Genomic DNA, 22,578 nt, shown 5'->3' with positions numbered 1-22,578 from the left:
TACTAATACCCTCATTGGCGTCTTGACGAGGTTTAGACAAGAGCTCGTTGCCATGATGGCAGATATAGAATCAATGTTCTACCAAGTCAGAATCCCTGATGAAGATGCTGATCTTCTGCGTTTCCTTTGGTGGCCAGATGGCGACATTAGTCAAGCTATGGTGGAATGTAGAATGGCTGTACACTTGTTCGGAGCCACATCATCTCCCAGCTGTGCAAGCTATGCTCTCAGGAAAAACTGCAGAAGATGGCAAAGGCAAAGCACCATCAGAGGCTGTGGAGACAATCTTCAGAAACTTTTATGTCGATGACTGTCTGAAGTCCGTGTCAACAGAAGACGATGCCATTGCACTGTCAAGAGACCTTAGAACTCTGTGTTCGAATGGAGGATTCCATCTGACTAAGTGGATAAGCAACAGCAGAGCAGTTCTAGCTTCTATCCCAGAAAAGAAAAGAGCCACTGAAGTCAAAGATCTGCACCTGAGCCACGATGTCCTTCCTATCGAGAGAGCTCTTGGTGTACAATGGTGCATTGAGTAAGACACATTCAACTTCAGAATAATGGTGAACGAAAGACCATCCACAAGACGAGGGATTCTCTCCGTGGTCAGTTCCATCTATGACCCTCTTGGATTCCTGGCACCACTCATTCTGCCGGTGAAGCTGATCCTACGAGAGCTGTGTAGAGACAAGAGAGGATGGGATGAAGATATCCCAGAAGGTCAAGCTCAGATGGCTCAGATGGTTGACAGATTTGCAACAACTTTCTAGCTTCAACGTCAGTAGATGCATCAAGCCTGTGAGTTTTGGAGTTACAAAGACGGCTCAACTACATCATTTCTCGGACGCCAGTGAGGACGGCTATGGCACGGCTACTTACCTCTTGCTGACAAATCAAAAGGGCTAGAAACATTGTTCCTTCCTCATGGGGAAATCCAGGGTGGCTCCGCTGAAGCAGGTCACCATCCCGAGACGGGAGTTGACGGCAGCGGTTGTTGCAGTTAAAGTTGACCAGGTGATGCGGAAAGAGTTACAGCTCCCATTAGAAGAATCTGTCTTCTGGACGGATAGCACGACGGTGCTGAAGTATATAGAGAATGAGAAGATACGCTTCAAGACCTTCGTAGCAAACAGAATCTCATCCATTAGAGAAGCTACACAACCATCTCAGTGGAGGTATGTAAACACCTCATTAAACCCAGCAGATCAAGCCTCACGGGGATTGAAGGCTGAAAACTTCATGAGGAGTGAAACTTGGATACAAGGCCCAAGTTATCTGCTGGAAACAGAGAGATCATGGCCAGAAAGACCAGATATGACAAGTCAGATTGCTGAAGACGACGTCAAAGTCAAGAGATCAGTCACAGCAAATCTCATAACTACGAAAGAGAACTTTGACACAGTGAACAAGCTTGTTAACCATTTCTCAGGATGGCACCAGTTGAGGAAAGCAGTTGCATGGTTTCTAAGGTTGAAAGAGTTGCTGCTACACCTGAGCGGTAAGAGAAAAGAGTATCGAGCCACTATCCATCAGTCTGAAAGTAACCCTGATAAGCAGAGAATGCTTCTACAGCAATATATGCACCAGCACAAGACCACATTGGGTAAGAATTCATTGACCGTGGAGGATTTGGCCAAGGCTGAGATGGAGATAGTTTGCTTCAGTCAAAGACAAAGATATCCAGAAGAAATCGAAGCTTTACAGCGAAATACTCCAATCAAGAAAGGTAGTCATATCTACAAGCTGGACCCTACACTGCAAGATGGAGTACTGAGGGTGGGAGGGCGACTAAACAAATCTGCTATGCCAGAGGAGGCCCAGCATCCTGCTATCCTTTCTAAGGACCTCCGGGTTGCTACTCTCATTCTTCAGCATATACACCAGAGTATTGGACACAGTGGGAGGAACCACGTGCTTGCAAAGCTAAGACAAAGATACTGGATTCCAGGAGCTAATTCTGTAATTAGAAAAATACTCTCTGAATGCATTGTTTGCAGATGGTTACACGACCCTGGAAAGACCGATCACAAAGCTCTGCCTGCTACAAGAAGCAGCGTGAAAGGTTCCTGAACAAAAAAAGTGGACATTTATATTGTAAATATGTTGAACTCATTAGTTTATGACTCTTAAGAATGTTTGAGTAATTGATATGCTTCATGTGCCTAGTCAATTAGGGGCCGGAATGTAAGAGTCATGAAAGTTTAAGAAAGAAAATACTTTAAAATATTGGTTAAATAGTATAATAGTTAATTTACCTGACTGACTTATTGTATTGAGAAACCCCCTATTTTCCTGTTCCAGTAGTATAGTCTGAGATACCCCCTTTATTCTTGCTACAATGGTACAGTCCTTAAGCTTGTCACATGGTATCCAGCCATTTTACAGTTCAAGCTCCAAGAGGCTAGAGAGAAGGTAAAAACTTTTGAGGGCTGGAGCAATACAGTTTTTGACCGTGTTCGTTTAAACGTGTTTTGCTTTGTAATTCTGTTTGTAAGGTGTTACAGTAAACAGCTTAAAGACAAAGTTACATTTTGGAACATTTTATTTCGACACGCGTCTACTCGTTGTTAAAAGCCTCAAAGCTCAGTGGCTGCATGTTTGGAAATTACGAAGCGCCACTACAGGGAGATTGGGAGAAAGGTGGCTTCATCTGTCTCACTAGCCTTGGAGCTAACTTCACCAAAACTTGGAGCTGCCCTTCTGAGGCTGAGTGATAGAATACTGTTTAAGGCACACACACCCTTTATGGTCCAGAGCTCAGTTGTGCTTCTATCCACAAAAAGAAGGATCGTAGCAAGACTGAAAACTAATGAGAAATCTAGCTAATATTGGTGGGACTTGAGGTGGTTCTTCAGGTTGTATATTGGATGTGTAAAAGGCCAAAAAGAGCAGACTGAATTTTGCTCTTGTGAGGAAACTGTAGGGCAAGTTTTGACTATATAAGATCACAGAATTTTATAAGGCACAGGAGAAACCCATTTACATTGCTTTCATTGATTTTTGTAAGGCTTTTGAACAAGGGATGTCAGTCCCAATTATGGATTCATATCAGTACCTGAAGTTCCTTTTGGATGGTAATTGTAACCTAAACACAGTGGGTTCCAATTCCTTTGTCTGATCTGCCAGACTCCCGCCATAATTCCTGCTAGAATTCCGCAGAATGGCTTGGAAAAAGGACAGGAGTCCTGACCTTAGTTGGAAATCCCAGTTGGCCTTGTAAGGATGTAGCATCCCTATTTGGGCAACCATGTCAGTGGGAACATAGCCAGGTGCAGGAATCCCTACATATAAGACTGGAGATCAGTCAAGTGAGATAAGACATTCCAGGCTCCAGAAGGGCAGAAGTGCATCTCACCTGGAAAAATTCAGATGAAGAAAGCAGCCTGAATATCCGATAATGGGTGTCATTTTTTTAAATGTTCCTACCATAGGGAATGTATGAGATCTCACGGAGGGTGTAGAGGGCTGTATAGGATCACTGAGGGGGGTGTGAGCACCCAACTTCAGTGGTGACCAGGTGCCAGAGTTTCCGCCAACATGAAGCTGGCAGGCTCCCATGATGCATCTATGGCTTCTAGACTCATGCAAATGTAATGCCCTCCCACTGACCAAACAAACGCTGGCGAGGTCAGTGCTCGGGCACCAGCAGATGAAATCTCAGCATAGCTGCCAGGTTCATGTCCTGCACATTTTCAGGGCCAGTCCTGAGAAGGGGTGAAAGGTACTTTATTGTCATTAAAGAAAGATGAGAAAAATTAAAAGCCCCAATGGGTTAAGGTGGTGGCATATAACAGTTCTGCTTTCTGGCTCAGGGCTCCAAAATATGCACTGAAAAGGCTTCCTCCAGTCTATGAATTCATGGGCATGCTATGAGCTGGCTTTGTGGCAAAACAATGGAAGCAATTGTAGGGAGGGAGGGATCAAGACTACACTGAGCACCCAGAGAGGGAGTCAGCCTCACGGTAGGCACTTCCTGCTCTCAACTGAGGGCACTAACTAGATACAATGGGGGAAAAGGGGAGAGTTAAACCCAAGTTTTGAGTTAAAACAAAATTATAAATTATAAATTTTGTTTTTCCTTTTCAGTTTTGTCTCAGGAAGAAAATGAGTTGGGACGATTTCTCAGATCCCAGGGTTCACAGGATAAAACCAGAGCAGGGAAAATGATGCAAGCTACCGGAAAGGCTCTATGTTTCTCGTCGCAACAAAGGTATTAGAATATTTCCCTGGAATACTTTGTATGGCATATTTAATGTGGGATAGTCTGATGGTGCACTGGGTTGGTGAGTAGCATGGTACACCATTGAGTAGTAGGAAAACAAATTTGGCTCACTGACTCCTCGCATGCTTTGAATTCACAACCTGGTCCAGCTATCTCCGTCTTCTGAAGTGAGTGAAGTGAGTGATTATGAGCTGTTAATGTTCACCTCCTCGTGGATGCCTCCAGATCAGCATTGCCAAAGGCCTGGAATCATGTCACCTGCCCACATTTCTAACATGAAATGGGTGTGATGCAGATAAGAATGGGAAAATACTGTTAGATTGTAACCACACTGCTGATGAGTTTGAGTCTAAGGATTTCAACTTATTTGCCTTAGTTGTAAAACATTTCTCCATTCTGCACCAAACACTAATTTGCTACTTCAATTTGCTGGACTTTTAAGGGCTGGATTCGCCTCTGAATTACCACCTGTTTTTGGGGCATAATACAGCGTAAAATGGGTTATTAATAGTTACCGCCTCAAATCTGCCAGTGAAAAATTGAATAAGAGTAATGCTTGCAAGAAAAATCAGTCACCTTCAAGGCCCACCGGGTCCTTTGTCACATTTAAACGCGGTCAAGGGAGTGTGCCCAACCTCCGTGACCCATTTCCCCCAGCTTTCACCTCAAACCTATCCCAAATAATGATTATATAATTAACGGTAGGAGCTTGTATACTGTTACTAGTGGTTGCTTTGCCTGCATATTGATCTGTTTAATATTTTGGAGTTTCAGTCAGGACTTTTGCAGCTATTTCTAGTCAGCTCTGCTTTAGGGACACTAACATGAGTTTCTTTGCAACTGGATCTTTCCAGGCAGCATCAGGTGAGTACATTAGTCAGGCAGCATCTTACTGCTGTATCAAGAAGATCATTGATGCTCTATTCATAAGGGCTGCACAATTCATACCCTTCCCAATGGAACCATTGAAACAAAGAGTGAGTGCTATCCATTTGTACAAACTGGTGAGATTCATACAGGTGATGGAATGTGTGGGGCACTCAAAGCCCCATATGACAACCCCCTCAATTTTACCAACAGAAAAGACTTCCATTCCATTAACATGCAGTAACTGTGCAATACCAATCACTTTATGCTGCACATCAGCACCCAATATCTAGGAAACTGCCATGATGCTTTTATCATGTGACAATACACCATGCCAACCCTCTGAGTCAGATCCATGTATCAGGATGGTTGCTCGGCGATCAAGGCTTCAGTAGACAGATGGTAAATATAGACATTCTGAAGTCTCATTTTAGATGTCTAGATAAAACTGGTGGAGCCCTGCAAACGTACCCATATGCACCATGAGAGCCCCAGGAGGAAATAGCAACAGGATAGTAGCAGAGGAGAATTCAACCCTAATTGTACAGTATGTTATGGTATGAATAACCATTTTAAATACTTATCTGAGTTGCGTTATTTTGAAATATAGTATTTGCCAGCACAAAGAGGAGGCTAGTACTGATTTAATTATAAATATTACAAAATTAATTAAGGGGTGTCAGAATATTGATAAATTTGTCTCTTCAATTTTCAGTTTTCTTTCCATGCTTCTGTCCTGCTGGCTGTATTTCCTTTCCCTGTATTTATCCAGCAGCACTGACTTGGATTTAAAATTGCTTTTGTTGCACCTGCCTTGCTGACCTGTATCTCCTTTCTCTAAATCTGCTCTGCTTTTTGTTGCTGTTACTCAAATCTCTTTGATTTCAAATCTCCATCCCTTTTTCCTGTCTCTACTAACTTGTTTCTGATTCTGCCTTGCGCTAGATTTACTTCCCCAACTATCTTCTGTGTCTGTCCCATTCTGACCGTGTAACTTCCATACTAAGTAATGGGGTTCTAGTAAATTGAAATGTGAGGGAGAAACATAAACATAGAAACATAGAAAATAGGAGCAGGAGTCGGCCATTCGGCCCCTCGAGCCCACTCCGCCATTTAATGAGATCATGACTGATCATCCAAATTCAGGACCCTGTCCCTGCTTTCTCCCCATATCCCTTGATCCCTTTAGCCTCAAGAAATATATCCAACTCCTTCTTTAATATATTTAATGAATTGGCCTCAACTGCCCTGTGTGGCAGAGAATTCCACAGGTTCACCACTCTCTGGGTAAAGAAATTCCTCCTCATTTCTGTCCTAAATGGCTTACCCCTTATCCTTAGACTGTGACCCCTGGTTCTGGACTCCCCCGCCATTGGGAACATCCTTCCTGCATCTAGTTTGTCTAGTCCTGTTAGAATTTTATAAGTTTCAATGAGATCCCCTCTCATTCTTCTAAACTCTAGCGAATATAAGCCTAATCGACCCAATCTCTCCTCATACGTCATTCCTGCCATCCCAGGTATCAGTCTGGTGAATCTTCGCTGCACTCTCTCCATGGCAAGAACATCCTTCCTCAGATAAGGTGACCAAAACTGCACACAATACTCAAGGTGTAGTCTCACCAAGGCCCTGTACAACTGCAGCAAGACATCCTTGCTCCTGTACTCTAATCCTCTCGCTATGAAGGCCAACATACCACTTGCCTTCTTAACCGCCTGCTGCACCTGCATGCTTACCTTCAGCGACTGGTGCACAAGGACACCCAGGTCTCGTTGCACTTCCCCTTTTCCCAAACTATTGCCATTCAGATAATAATCTGTCTTCCTGTTTTTGCCACCGAAGTGGATAACCTCGCATTTATCCACATTATACCGCATTTGCCATGCATCTGCCCAATCACCCAACCTGTCCAAATCATCCTGAAGTTTCTCTGCATCCTCCTCACAGCACACACGCCCACCCAGCTTTGTGTCGTCTGCAAACTTGGAGATATTACATCTAGTTCCCTCGTCTAGATCATTTTTATATATATATATATATATATATTGTGAATAGCTGGGTCCTAGCACCGATCCCTGCAGTACCCCACTAGTCAGTGCCTGCCACTCGGAAAAAGACCCGTTTATTCCAACTCTTTGCTTCCTGTCTGCCAACCAGTTCTCTATCCAAGACAGTACCTTACCCCCAATCCCATGTGCTTTAACTTTGCACGCTAATCTCTTATGCGGGACCTTATCAAAAGCCTTCTGAAAGTCCAAATACGCCACCTGCTCCCTTATCTATTCTATCAGTTACATTCTCAAAAAATTCCAGCAGATTAGTCAAGCATGATTTACCTTTTGTAAATCCATGTTGACTTTGTCCGATCCTGTCACTGCTTTCCAAGTGCTCTGCTATTACATCTTTAATAATGGACTCTGGCATTTTCCCACTACCGATGTCAAGCTTACCAGTCTATAATTCCCCATTTTCTCTCTACCACCCTTTTTAAATAGTGGGGTAACATTAGCTACCCTCCAATCCATGGGAACTGTTCCAGAGTCTCTAGAATTTTGGAAGATGACCAGCAATGCATCTACTATTTCTAAGGCCACTTCCTTAAGTACCCTAGGATGTAGATCATCAGGCCCTAGGGATTTATCGGCCTTCAATCCCATCCATTTCCCTACAAATACTGATTTCATTCAATTCCTCTCATTAGACCCTATGTTCCCCGACATCTCTGGGAGTTTATTTGTGTCCTCCTTTGTGAAGACAGAACCAAAGTATGTATTTAATTGTGGAGAGAGAAATAGAGACAACGTTTCAGGTCGAAACCCTTCGTCGAGGGTTTTCTTGACGAAGGGTTTTCACCCGAAACGTTGACTCTATTTTCTCTCCACGGATGTTACCTGGCCTGCTGAGTTTTTCCAGCATTTTCTGTTGTTGTTTCGGATTTCCAGCATCCGCAGTATTTTGCTATTGTATGTATTTAATTGGTCTTCCATTTCTTTGTTCCCAATTATAAATTCCCCTGATTCTGACTGCAACGGACCTACGCTTGACTTCAACAATCTTTTTATCTTCACATATCTATAGAAGCTTTTACAGTCAGTTTTTATGTTCCCTGCAAGCTTACTATCATAATCTATTTTCCTCCTCTTAATTAATCTCTTTGTCCTCCTTTGCTGAATCCTAAACTGCTCCCAATCCTCAGGTTTGCTGCTTTTTCTGGCCAAATTATATGTCCGCTCCATGCATCTTATGCTATCCCTAATTTCCCTTGTTAGCCACAGTTGAGTCACCTTTTTTGTTTCATTTTTATGCCAAACAGGGATGAACAAATTCTGTAGTTCATCCATGCGATCTTTAAATGTTTGCCATTGCCTATCCACCGTCAACCCTTTAAGAAACATTCCCCAATCCATCCTAGCCAACTTGTGCCTCATACAATCGTAGTTTCCTTTATTTAAATTCAGGACCCTAGTCTCTGAGTCAAGTACTTCACTCTCCATCTTAATGAAGAATTCCAGCATATTATGATCGCTCCTCCCCAAGGGGCCTCGCACAGCAAGATTGCTAATTAATCCTTTCTCATTACATAATACCCAGTCTAAGATGACCTGATCTCTAGTTGGTTCTTTGACATATTGGTCCAGGAAACCATCCCGTATACACTCTAAGAATTCCTCCTCCACAGTATTGTTACGAATTTGGTTAGCCCAATCTATATGTAGATTAAAGTCACCCATAATAAATGAGAAGCAGGTAGTGGATACATAATGACCTAAATAAAGTAAAGGAAAATAAATTTATGGGGTGTAAAATGTGATTCCCATACATAGCAAACTTTTTAATATGGCTATTTGCTGTTTGTTCTCAATGTCTTGATTTAACATTATAACAGCAACAACTAAAGCACTGAGATGAGGAGGGAAATATATTACTGCTCTTTTGTGTACTGAGGTAGAAGTAAAGACACTAATTTGCTGTGATTTGGTGCTTTAGGTTGGCGCTCCGCAGTCCTTTATGTCGACTGTACCAGGAAGTGGAAACTTTTAGGTACCGTGCCATTTCTGACACATGGCTGACCGTGAACCAAATGGAACAGTCTCGCACAGAATACCGGGGAGCATTACTGTGGATGAAAGATGTATCTCAGGAGTTGGATCCTGATATGTATAAGCATCTTGAAAAGTTTAGGAAGGTAAGAATAATTTATTATGATTGGGATCTTTTACGAACACTCCTTTTGGTAAGGGTTGCCATTAAAAATAAATACTGGTAACAGAGGATACTTTGTGTTATTGCACAACTTGCATAAAGTGAAATGCTCATTGTATACTCCGATCTCTGTATACTCCGATCTCTGATTTTCCTAAAAGAGTGGAGTTGTATTTTTCTTTTTTTTTGTTGGTGACCATCTCTTAGATTTATAGGCCCGTATTTTCCGATCGCAGGCCTCCCTGGACGCGCACAGTTCCGATGCTGGGCCTCACCAAACTCCAAGTGTGCAGGGCCCACATATCCCAGAGGCACATGTAGTTTGCAGTGTCACTGGGATCATGTGGGCCATGGGGAGCCAATCACAGAAGGGAATCTCCCTTCATACATTTGACAGGAAGACCTGTCAAATATATGAATGGAGATCAATGAAAAAACATAGTAAATCTTTAAATAAATTTTTATTTTTTAAATCACATTTTTAAAATGATTTGAAATTACAATAAATTAACTATTTTAAACAAAAATTTAATTTTTTGAAAAAAATAATTAAAGTATTTTACGGGGCTAAAAATAACTTTATTAAAAGTCTTTTTTAAATGATAAATCAGTGAAAAAATTTTTTTTTTTAACTTTTTTTCTACTATTATCCTGGTAAAAGCAGGCCTTACGCCTGCTTTTACCAGGCGTAAGAATTGTAAGGGTTTTCTGCGGGCAGAGGGTCTCCAGGAAGTGGAGCTATCTGCCCGCAGAGGTCCTTCTCTAGGGCAGGTGTCCGATCTGTCAAGAGCATTCTTGATAGATCGGAAATGTCGGTTTTCAGTGCATGCACTGTGCATGCCTGAAACCGGCATTTCCGATGTCCCTACGGGTGGGTGCACAGCGCGTACCTACCCGTAGAGATCGGAATATCCAGCCGATAATACTTTACAATCTTGCATTCCTTGCACTGGCACTAATGTAAGGGTTCATGCACTGTGAATTTGGCACATGATATGTTCCAGCATTTTCATTGCCTCCAGGAATGTGTTAATCCAAAATTGTGGTACAGTATTTGGACAGTAAATAATACAAGTGTGGAGGCTCATTCCTTCAGATTTTTATTGTTGTTGGAGATTTTTTTTTTTTAAACGTAAACAATTAAAAAAAATCTTTTTCTTTCTCTTTTCTCCCTCTCTCGCTCTCTTAATCCAGTCTTTCTTTCCCTCTCTTTATTTTGCTTTCTGTACCTGATTTGACATTGAATTCACTATTCTAACTGACACTTCCTGGTTCAGACAATGCACGGCTCATGAATGATTCTTCAATCTGATTGGTTAAGGAAATACACAGTTGCTTGTCCTGTTCACACAGGTCTCAGATACCCTGTAGAGGGCACTGCACTTTTTCAATGGTTGGGTGACAGCAACTTGCCGTGCAAAAGCTCATAGAAAATCTATGGGCAAGTGTAAGTCTTATATACTTATGGAGGGAGTCACAGCACGCAGGGAGGTCCTTTTCCCTTCCCATGGGCAGAAGAGACCTCCCCAGGAGATCAACACAGCCTGGTTGCACATTGCACAGGAGGGCACAAGCAGGGATGTGATCAGGAGGACCTGGGTGCAGTGGCGCAAACGTTTCAATGATCTCAATAGATAACGAAACGTTACTACAAAGCCACAAGTGGAGCTGAGGTCGATGATCAGCCATGACCTTATTGAATGGCAGAGCAGGCTCGAGGGGCCATATGGCCTACTCCTGCTCTTATTTCTTATGTTCTTATTGGATCAAACCTATTAATTTCTATCTGCATTATTAAATCAGCGATTTTGTTGTGAATGCTTCGAGCATTCAGATATAGTGCCCTTAGATTTGACTTTTTTCTTTCTTTCCCTGATGTCACCTTAGTCACTGATGCCCTATTACCTTTGTTACTCTCTCTGTCCCTTCCTGACCCACTCTTTTTATTTTTACCCAAAACTCTACTCTGCTCTAGAGCCTTGACATTTCTCTCGCTGTTTGTAATTTTACTCTTTCCTGAATCCTCCACCGCTCCCCCCCCCCCCCCACATTAACTTAAAGTCCTCTCTACTGCCCTAGTTATTCGATTCGCCAGGACACTGATCTCAGCCCAGTTTAAGTGGCACCCATCCCTGTGGAACAGCTCCCTCTTTCCTCCATATTGGTGCCAGTGCCCCATGAACTGAAACCCCTTCCTCCCACACCACACTTTGAGCCACGCGTTTAATCCTCTAATCTATTTGTCCCTATGCCAATTTGCGTGTGGCTCAGGTAACAATCCAGAGATTATTACTTTTTGAGGTTCTGCTTTTTAATTTGGATCCTAGCTCCTCAGACTGTCTCAGCAGAACCTCATTTCTAGTTCTACTTATGTCATTGGTTCCGACATGGATCACCACAACTGGATCCTCGCCCTCCCACTCCAAATTCTTCTCCAGCCGCGAGGAGATTACTTTAACCCTGGCACCGGGCAGGCAACGCAACCTTCGGAACTCCTGGTCGTGGCTGCAGAGAACAGGATCTATTCCCCTGACTATACTGTCCCCTACCACAACTACATTCCTTTTCACTCCCGCCCCCCCAACCCCTCTCCCCCCCCCCCCCCCACTTGAATGGCCTCCTGCACCATAGTGCCATGGTCAGTTTGCTCATCCACCCTACAGTCCTTGTTCTCATCCACACAGGTAGCAAGTACCTCAAACCTGTCGGTCAAAGACAAGGGCCGAGGCTCCTCCATCACTACATCCTGGGTCCCCATACCTTCCTGACTCGCAGTCACAACCTCCTGGCCCTGAACATTGATGAACTCTAAAATACTACTTAATCTAAGGGGTGTGACTGCCTCCTGGAACAAAGTGTCCAGGTAACTCTCCCCCTCCCTGATGCCCCGCATTGTCTTGCACCTCATACTCCAGCTCAACAACTCTGAGCCAAAGTTCTTCGAGCTGCAGACACTTATTGCAGATGTGGTTGCTCGGGATCTCGCTGGTCTCCACAAACTTCCGTATGCTGCAGTTACGACACACCACCTGCCCTGCCATGTCTATCTAACCTTCTTTATTTATTTGATTAGTTAATTATTTTTTGTTCACAATTATTTTAGCTTTATTACTTAATTGGTTTATCTAGTTTTAGATACTAATTTAATAAAGAAAAGTTATAGCAATTTACAGTTTCTTAGCTAGCTTAGAGACTAAAAAAAAGTAATACTCACCAACCAACCAATCAGCTACCTGCTGCCCTGTGATGTCACTCCTTGATTTTTCTGTTTGAAGGCTCTTTGTAACATCACTGATCCCGCTCCTCTCGCCGCTGATCCCGCTCCTCTCGCCGCTGATCCCGCTCCTCTCGCCGCTGATCCCGCTCCTCTCGCCGCTGATCCCGCTCCTCTCGCCGCTGATCCCGTGCTCTTTATAGTGCCGCTGATCCCGCTCCTCTCGCCGCTGATCCCGCTCCTCTCGCCGCTGATCCCGCTCCTCTCGCCGCTGATCCCGCTCCTCTCGCCGCTGATCCCGCTCCTCTCGCCGCTGATCCTGCTCCTCTCGCTGCTCCTCTTGCCGCTGATCCCACATTGATTCAATTCCAGCAAATGGCTTTGATTTTGCAAAATTATTGCACTATCTATCTGGAATAGAATTCTCATGAACTATAGGAATCTTTGAGAAGGAAGCACTGAAATTAGACTTTTAAATAAGTAAAATCCTGCATTCACTGTATAATATGTTTGCATTTAATTACTGTCCTGGCAAAATGTGCACATCATTATTAAATGTCACCATATGGTGGAGCTGTTCTGGAGTGTAGGAAACAAAAACCTTTTTTCAACAGGCCAAATTAAATCATCCTCAATCAAAATGGAATGAGCTAACTTTTGAACCATCCTTCTTTCATCATAATGAAGCAAATGCCAACCTCTTAGACTACATAGAACCATGGAAGTTTACAACACAGGAGGAGGCCATTTGGTCCATCTTGTCTGTTGCTGGAACAATCCAAAAATAATCTCTCCACCCTGCTTCCTCTTCACCTTCCTCTGCTTCGAATATTTATCTAATTCTCCCGTAAAAGATGCAATAATCCTCTTTCAGTGGAATGAGACTATGGGGGTGATTTTGCAGGAGTTCTCTGGCTTGTCTGCTGTAACTTTGGTGGAAGAGGTGCACAAACCTCAGACAAGCGGGAGAACCCTCACCATATTCTATGCACCGGAGCAGTGCTGGAGAAAGTTTCAAAACATGATCACAAATTCAGTTTTTGCTTATCAATGCTTAACTGAATTTCAACCACATGAAATTAATAATACGTATAGACAATGAAGTAGTCAGTTAGATGCATCCAATCTGTAATAGTTCACAGAGAATAGTTCACAATGCAACAAAGAAGCAAAAAACTAATGAATATTTGGAGGTGGAGGTTAGACTAATTGTTACTTGCAAACAAATAAATTGGTTAGTTTTTCAGCTTAGCAACCCTAAAAAGTAATTTGTAACTGGTTAGCTAGAAAATAGAATTTTCTAGCTCTGCATTGTACTTTGGTCTCTTGGTAAAATCTGATTGCTATTTCGCTGCATTCCCCATATGTCTATATTTGTGTATCTGGGTGATAGAGACATAGAAACATAGAAGATAGGAGCAGGAGTAGGCCATTCGGCCCTTCGAGCCTGTTCCGCCATTCAATGAGATCATGGCTGATCATCCAAATTCAGTACCCTGTCTCTGCTTTCTCCCCATATCCCTTGATCCCTTTAGCCTTAAGAAATATATCTAACTCCTTCTTGAATATATTTAATGAATTGGCCTCTATTGCCTTCTGTGGTAGAGAATTCCACAGGTTCACCACTATCTGGGTGAAGAAATTCCTCCTCATCTCAGTCCTAAATGGCTTACCCCTTATCCTTAGACTGTGACCCCTGGTTCTGGACTTCCCCACCATCGGGAACATCCTTCCTGCATCTAGTCTGTCTAGTCCTGTTAGAATTTTATAAGTTTCAATGAGATCCCCTCTCATTCTTCTAAATTCTAGCGAATACAAACCCAATCGACCCAATCTCTCTTCATACGTCATTCCTGCCATCCCAGGTATCAGCCTGGTGAATCTTCGCTGCACTCCCTCCATGGCAAGAACATCCTTCCTCAGATAAGGTGACCAAAACTGCACACAATACTCGAGGTGTGGTCTCAACAAGGCCCTGTACAACTGCAGGAAGATATCCTTGCTCCTGTATTCGAATCCTCTCGTTATGAAGGCCAACATACCATCCGCCTGCTGCACCTGCATGCTTACCTTCAGTGACTGGTGCACAAGGACATCCAGGCCTCATTGCACTTCCCCTTTTCCCACTCTATTGCCATTCAGATAATAATCTGCCTTCCTGTTTTTGCCACCAAAGTGGATAACCTTGCATTTATCCACATTATACTGCATCTGCCCAATCACCCAACCTGTCCAAATCATACTGAAGTTTCTCTGCATCCTCCTCACAGCACACACGCCCACCCAGCTTTGTGTCGTCTGCAAACTTGGAGATATTACATCTAGTTCCCTCGTCTAGATCATTTATATATATATTGTGAATAGCTGGGGTCCTTGCACCGATCCCTGCGGTACCCCACTAGTCACTGCCTGCCACTCGGAAAAAGACCTGTTTATTCCAACTCTTTGCTTCCTGTCTGCCAACCAGCTCTCTATCCAAGTCAGTACCTTGCCCCCAATCCCATGTGCTTTAACTTTGCACGCTAATCTCTTATGCGGGACCTTATTGAAAGCCTTCTGAAAGTCCAAATACACCACATCCACTGGTTCTCCCTTATCTATTCTACCAGTTATATCCTCAAAAAATTCCAGTAGATTAGTCAAGCATGATTTACCTTTTGTAAATCCATGTGATGTAAAGAAAGAAAGAAATAATAAAGAACTTGCACTTGTACATCACCTTGGACATCCTCAGGACATTGCAAGGTGCTTCACAGCCACTTAACTACTTTTGAAGTGTAGCCACTTTTGTAATGTAGGCAAATGCGGCAGCCAATTTGCACACAGACGGGCGCCATAAACATCAATGAGATAAATGACCAATTAATTTATTTTAGTGAAGTTGGTTGAAGGATAATTGTTGACCAGGACAATGGGAAAATTGGCCTGCTCTTCTTTGAATAGCAGCATGGGCTCTTTTACCTGGACCTGAACAGGCAGACGGGGCTTCGGTTTAATGCCTCATCCAAAAGGTGGCACTTCTGACATTACTCCTTCAGTACTGCACTGAAGTTTCATATATATGATGATGCCTGACCATTAACAAGGTTCAGGCCTTCTGCCAGTGACATTGGCCGAGCGTCCCGAACGCCCCACCCACCTAATGTACGTTACACATCAAAATTTCCGTAAGTATTCATTACATATATAAACGTAGATCTAAATAATAACATGGGCCACTGATTTACAATTTCCGTGCAAATTTGGACAAAATCACAAAATTGGAAGCTGACAATACTGTGGCCACTCCAATAATACTTTGTAATAAAGATGACATTTAAATTATTCACTCACTGAGGGGTCAGGTGAGGGGAAATTTAGAAATCTAAAGAGAAAGTTCAAGGCAATAGAACGGTGTAGTGATTTGGGTAAAACTAAGCAGAATGTGACAGGAAGGGTCAGCGAGTTTAACAGTAGCAGTGCAGCAGAGAATAAGGTTAAAACAGGGAGTAATGGTAAAAAATTTAAATTAAAGGCTGTTTATCTGAATGCATGAAGCAATGTAACAAGATAGATGAATTAGTGGCACAAATAGAGATAAATGGGTTTGATCTAATAGCTATAACAGAGACATGGTTGCAAGGTGACCAATGTTGTGAACTAAATGTTCCAGGGTACTTGACATTTCGAAAAGACAGGCAGAATGGAAAAGGAGGGGGAGTAGCCCTGATAATAAAGGATGACATAAGGACAGCAGAGAGAAAGGATCTTGGCTCAGAAGATCAAGAAGTAGAATCAGTATTGGGTGGAGATAAGGAATAACAAGGGGCAGAAAACACTGGTGGGAATAGTATATAGGCTCCCTAACAGTAGCTATACCGTTGGACAGAATATTAATCAAGAAATAGTCGGAGCTTGTAACAAAGGTAATGCAATAATCGTGGGGGACTTTAATCTTTAATCTTTATATAGACTGGGCAAATCAAATTGGCAAAGGTAGTCTGGAGGACGTGTTCATGGAATGCATTTGGGACAGTTTCCTAGAACAATACGTCATGGAACCAACAAGGGAACAGGCTATTTTAGATCTTAATTAGTAATCTCATAGTAAAGGGACCTCTGGGGCTGAGTGATCATAATATGATAAAATTTCGCATTAAATTTGAGAGTGACTTGCCTAAGTCTGAAACTAGAGTCTTAAACTTAAATAAAGCCAATTACATAGGTATGAGGGGCGAGTTGGCTAAGGTAGATTGGAAAAATAGATTAAAAGGTATGGCGGTAGATAAGCAGTGGCTAGCATTTAAAGAAATATTTCATAATTCTCAACAAAAATACATCCATTGAGAAACAAAAACTCCACGGGAAAAGTGATCCATCCGTGGGTAACTAAAGAAGTTAAGGATAGCATTAGATTGAAAGAAGAAGCTTATAATGTTGTGAAGAATAGTAGTAAGCCTGAGGATTGGTAGAGTTTCAGAAACCAGCAAAGGATGACCAACAAATTTTATAAAAAGGGAAAAAATAGAATGAGAGAAAACTAGCAAGAAATATAAAAGCAGATTGTAAGAGCTTCTACAAGTATGTAAAAAGGAAGAGAGTAACAAAAGTAAACATTGGTCCCTTAGAGGCTGTGACAGGAGAAATTATTATGGGGAATAAGGAAATGGCAGAAACAAATATTTACAAATATTTTATATCGGTCTTCACAGTAGAAGACACGAAAAGCATACCAAAAATGGTGGGGAACCAAGGGTCTAATGAGGTTGAGGAACTTAACGTAATTAATATAAGTAGAGAAAATAATGGGACTAAAAGCCGACAAATCCCCTGGACCTGACGGCCTACATCCTAAGGTTCTAAAAAAGGTGGCTGAAGAGATAGTGGATGCATTGGTTTTGATCTTCCAAAATTCCTTAGATTCTAGAATGGTCCCAGCGGATTGGAAGGTCGTAGATGTAACACCACTATTCAAGAAAGGAGGGAGAGAGAAAATAGGGAACTACAGGCCAGTTAGCCTGACATCAGTCGTCAGGATAATGCTGGAATCCATTGTTAAGGAAGTGGTATCAGGGCAATTAGAAAATCATAACATGATTAGGCAACATGGTTTTATGAAAGGGAAATTGTGTTTGACAAATTTTGAGGGTGTTACTAGCAGAGTAGATGAAGGGGAACCAGTGGATATAGTATATTTGGATTTCCAAAAGGCATTCGATAAGGTGCCACATTGATGTGCTATCAATTACTCATAAAAGACGGAGAGTTAGGAGAGTAACTAAAGGCTTTTATTAGCAAAGAACAGAGCATGCCTCTCGTGGTTGACTGGGTTCCAAGAAGGCAGGGGGCTGCAGGTCAATCACCTTTACACCTGGGCCTGTGGGTGGAGCCAGCCGAGACATGTTGAGGCATGCATAGGTACAACAGTGTGTAACAACAACAACAACAGTGAATAACAATAACAGTGGTTTACCACACACATAAAAGATTATTACACAAGATTAGAGCTCATGGGGTTGGGGGTAATATAGTAGCATGGAGGGAGGATTGGTTAATGAACAGAAAACAGAGAGTAGGGATGAACGGATCTTTTTCAGGTTGGCAGGCTGTAACTAGTGGGGTGCCGCAGGGATCAGTGTTGGGGCCTCAGCTATTTACAATCTATATTAATGACCTAGATGAAGGGACCGAGTGTAATGTATCCAAGTTTGCTGACGATACAAAGTTAGCTGGGACAGTAAGCTGTAAGGAGAACACAGAGTCTGCAAAGGGATATAGATAGACTAAGTGAGTGGGCAGTAAGGTGGCAGATGGAGTATTATGTAATGTACAGGAAACTCTGTTATCCGGAGGCTAAATGTCTGGCAAGCTCGAGCCACCGGCAAAAATCAGGAGCCGTTTCGTTAGTTTTTTTTTCTTTTCGTTGCTTTTTTCTCAACAGTCAAGCTCTGCAAGGTCTCGCTGAAGCTGTTGCTAAGCTACAGAGATGCTACAGAGACCCTTGCAAGGTACGGCCGACTGTTTAGAAGCTGTTGCTAAGCAACAGGGTTTGTTGCCAGATACGGAGCTCAAAATCTCCGTGTGTTTCAACATTAGCGCTGGTTTGTCCGGCAGTTTTGATGGGACGGCAACAGCTCGGTCCCGTTGGTGCCGGATAGCACAAAGTTTCCTGTAATGAGGTTATTCACTTTGGTAGGAAGAATAGAAAAACAGAATATTTTTTAAATGGTGAGAAACTTTCAAATGTTGGTGTTCAGAGAGATTTGGGTGTCCTTGTGCAAGAAACACAGAAAGGTAGCATACAGGTACAGCAAGCAATAAGAAAGGTAAATGGCATGTTGGCCTTTATTGCAAGGGGTTTGAAGTTTAAGAGTCTGGAAGTCTTGCTACAATTGTACAGGGCCTTGGTGAGACCACACCTGGAGTACTGTGCACAGTTTTGGTCTCCTTATCTAAGGAAGGATATACTTGCCTTGGAGGCGGTGCAACGAAGGTTCGCTAGATTGCTTCTTGGGATGAGAGGGCTATCTTATGATGAGAGATTGTGTAGAATGGGCCTAAATTCTGTGGAGTTTAGAAGAATGAGAGACGATCTAATTGAAACATACAAGATTCTGAAGGGGATTGACAGGGTAGATGCTGAGAGGTTGTTTCCCCTGGCTGGAGTGTCCAGAACTAGGGGGCATAGTCTCAGGATAAGGGGTAGGCCATTTAAGACCGAGATGAGGAGGACTTTCTTCACTCAGATGGTTGTGAATCTTTGGAATTCACTGCCCAAGAGGGCTGTGGATGCTGAGTATTTGAGTATATTCAAAGCTGAGATAGATTGATTTTTGGACACTAGGGGAATCAAGGGATATGGAGATCGGGCGGGAAAGTGAAGTTGAGGTTGATGATCAGCCATGATCTTATTGAATGGCGGAGCAGGCTCGAGGGGCCGTGTGGCCTACTCCTGCTCCTATTTCTTATGTTCTTACCATAAATCAGTGGCCCTTATAATACACTGTACATTACACAGCATAAAATGGTGTACTTGCTGATTCACTGTTAGCCACACGCAGAGACATCCCTGCATATGTGTGTGTGTCTCTCTCTCATAGCTCATAATGAATATCAGAATACACTGTTTCATAACAGCAAGGATGTGCCATGTAATGCATAATATAACACTCTCCGGTCTGTCAACTTACTGGGAGTGATTTTCGACTCCTTTCCAATCCATTTTTCAGCATGAATGGGGCAGTAGCAGGATGAAAATTGAAAGAAATAAAATTGCTGACTTACCCATGAGGCCTGACTATTGTGATTTTCAAGTGGGCCTTGACTTAGGCAACCAGTGTTCTCACTGGAACTAGTGCTGGGTCAGTGGGTAAGGCCATACTCGGAGAGTGTGATGGGGAAGTCTGGGATGTTGAGTAATAGATATGACTCAGTGGGCTAAAAATTTGACAATACTAAAAATCTGCCGGTGCCACCGTGGGGCGGTGTTAATGGCCACCGAAAATGGTGGCACTGGCAGGACTGATAAATTGGCGCTGGTGGCTAATTAACATTAGCCCAGCACTAAACGTACTGTGCAACGCCGTCCTGGTGGCGTTCGTCCCGGCAACTTTTGTCTCTGCAGGAGGCCCCAATGTAGCGTGGCCATAGCGACATTGCAGCATGAACAGCCTGCTCTGAAAGTGAGGCTGTCATTTCAGAAAGCAATTCGGTCTCTTAAAGGGGCCTTCTGAAATGAAAAAAATGAAAATCATGTAAAAATAGGCAGTTTTTAGCTCTTGCAGCTCAACTGCCTTCTGATAAAAAAATGAACATTGAAAAGAAGTCCCAAATGTGATTATTCAGCTCTTAAAGCTGAATTCCCTTCCGCACTTAAAATGGGAAAAGTGCTTCAGCACCAACACAATTGGCTCAGCAAGCCAGGGAAGGGGCACCCAGGGTCTCGCACGCAGCATTCCAGATTGTGCAGGGGGTCAACACTGCAAGAGAGATCCTCTACCCACAGGGGCCAGGAGGCCCTCGAGAAAGAAGGATGTGGGACCAGATCACCGAGGCCGTCACTGCCAGCAAGGTCGCCCCCACCACCTGGCTCCAGTGCCCAAAGAAGCTTCATAACCTCAGACCAGTGGTCAATGTCAGTGAATGCATCTTCAAAAGCCGTCTCCTACCAACTGCACCACTAGCCTCACGCACTGATCAATGCACAACTGCCCGTGCACCCCCCCCCCCCCCCCAATCACTCACCTACAAACAATCTGTATCAAACACGAAGCACACCTCCTATTCCTAGCTTTACCTCACCCCCCCCCCCCTTGGAGACGACGATGGTGGCCATTTTTAGTAGGGGCAATGGCTGAGCCCTTGGCCAGCGGCGGGCTGAAAGGATACAAGATGCTGGTATCTTCATACATTATCATCCTCCTTGCATGCACCTCTTGCTTTCCCACACTCCCCCTCCACAACTCCACCCTTGTACCATCCTCATTTCAGACACCCAATAAATCCGGCCTACCCAGCCACTGGGTGATCAAGACAAGGGAGAGGAGAGTGAAGAAGAAACACCGTCACTCGATTTCACACTCCCAGCCAGCAGCTCCTCAAGGTCGACCAGCAAGGCCATTTGCAATGTCCCCTACTGAAAGTCAGCAGCCTTCCACCAGCCATGCTGCAGCCAGTGGGGTAGCACTGCGTGGAATCAGTAGGATAGGCAAAGGCACAAGCAAGACAGTCACTAAGGGAATGCATAAGGGCGATGAGTAGATTTCTTGATGTCATATTGGGTGGATAGATGGATAAAGTTGGACTGGAAAATTTGCTTTACGGTGGCTTTTATTTGAGCTTTGTGGCCAGGAAGACTGTGATGGTCAGTAGCAGAGGGAAGGTAAAGTGTGGGACAAATGTTGAAGGCGGAGTTGAGGTTGTGGTCACTGGTACCGCAGGCGGATGATTCCATCCCGGATATCCCAACCAGAAAGGGGCTGTCTGGGTTGCATCCTTCCTTCTGCTTCCTCCTCCTCTTCCTCTTTTTCTGCATCTTCCTCTTACCTCTGCGAGCGGATGCTGTAAATCTGAAATAAAAGCATAAAATGCTGGAAATACTCAGCAGGTCAGGCAGCATCTTGACTTGAGACGTGTACTCTGTTTCTCTTTCCACGGATGCTGCCTGACCACCTGAGTATTTCCAGCATTTTCTGTCTTCTCCGAGGCCTTCCTTTACCATCCGAGGCCTTGCAAGCGTTCAGCAGTACTCCATGCACACTTTAAAAAAAAACTTTTAACACTTATTGTATCAAGCCACTACTTCAATAACATTTTAAAAATCCAGTCCAAAAGCTTAAATGCAAACTTACCTGAAAGATATGTGCGTCCCTTTAAGAAGTGCTGACAGCATCTCTGTTTGTCTGCTGCACGCTAGCTTTTCAGAGTGAGCTTAGGACCCAGCGCTAAACTCAGTGCTGAGGTCGAAGTTCGCAGAGCGTGACATTAAGTCAGCTAGAATAGCGTCTGCAATTTTACGCCACAATTCCAGCACTAACGGGTGGTGCTAAGGTAAAGAATTTCTAGGCCAGTGAGTTAGTGAAGAGCATCGACTGGGCTGGGCAGGCTTCCTTGTAGGACATTAATGAACTCGTTTAACTTTTACAACAATCCAGCTAGCCTATAAATGACCAGATTTATTGAATTCAAATTCACAACTTTCCCTGGTGGGCTTGCTTGTCCAGTACCATAACTAACTACACTAGTGTAGCTGCATAATACACTAATTCACCTTATTTTTATGCACATGCTTGTAAACTAATTTACACATGAAAGGTAAACGGCAAAACATAAGAAATTACTTATGCACTGGCAACAGAGCAGCAGCGTTCTGCTACAAATGATGTTTCGTTAGGCAACCTATAGAATGTGTAATGTTGGGCAATTTTATGTTCATCCAACAGGCGGCAATCATGATCTACCTATATGACTTAAGCTAGTGTAGTAAATTGATATTGTCCGGTAGGATGATGTATGAGCATTATTTTAAAAATTCCATGTACAGAGCACCAGAACGTTTTGGCTTACTTGGAAGTGCAGTGACTGTTATGTGGGC

General features: G+C 43.3%; 1 protein-coding gene across 5 annotated transcripts in view; it reads left to right on the top strand.

The window, feature by feature from the left end:
• Positions 1–22,578, top strand: part of ica1 (islet cell autoantigen 1) — a 322,738-nt gene that overhangs the window by 77,923 nt on the left and 222,237 nt on the right. For all 5 annotated transcript variants that reach the window (XM_085988367.1, XM_085988366.1, XM_085988363.1 and 2 more), the window contains 2 exons: positions 4,087–4,210; positions 9,077–9,275. In XM_085988367.1, the coding sequence (XP_085844493.1) occupies positions 4,087–4,210; positions 9,077–9,275 (323 nt within the window). The remainder of the gene's footprint in view (positions 1–4,086; positions 4,211–9,076; positions 9,276–22,578) is intronic.

Source organism: Somniosus microcephalus, chromosome 5 (assembly GCF_052327205.1).
Source record: "Somniosus microcephalus isolate GS21.2 chromosome 5, FLI_Smic_1.0, whole genome shotgun sequence".
Taxonomy (NCBI): domain Eukaryota; kingdom Metazoa; phylum Chordata; class Chondrichthyes; order Squaliformes; family Somniosidae; genus Somniosus; species Somniosus microcephalus.
The sequence above is the reverse complement of the archived record's forward strand: the minus strand, read 5'-3'. Positions and strand labels throughout refer to the sequence as shown.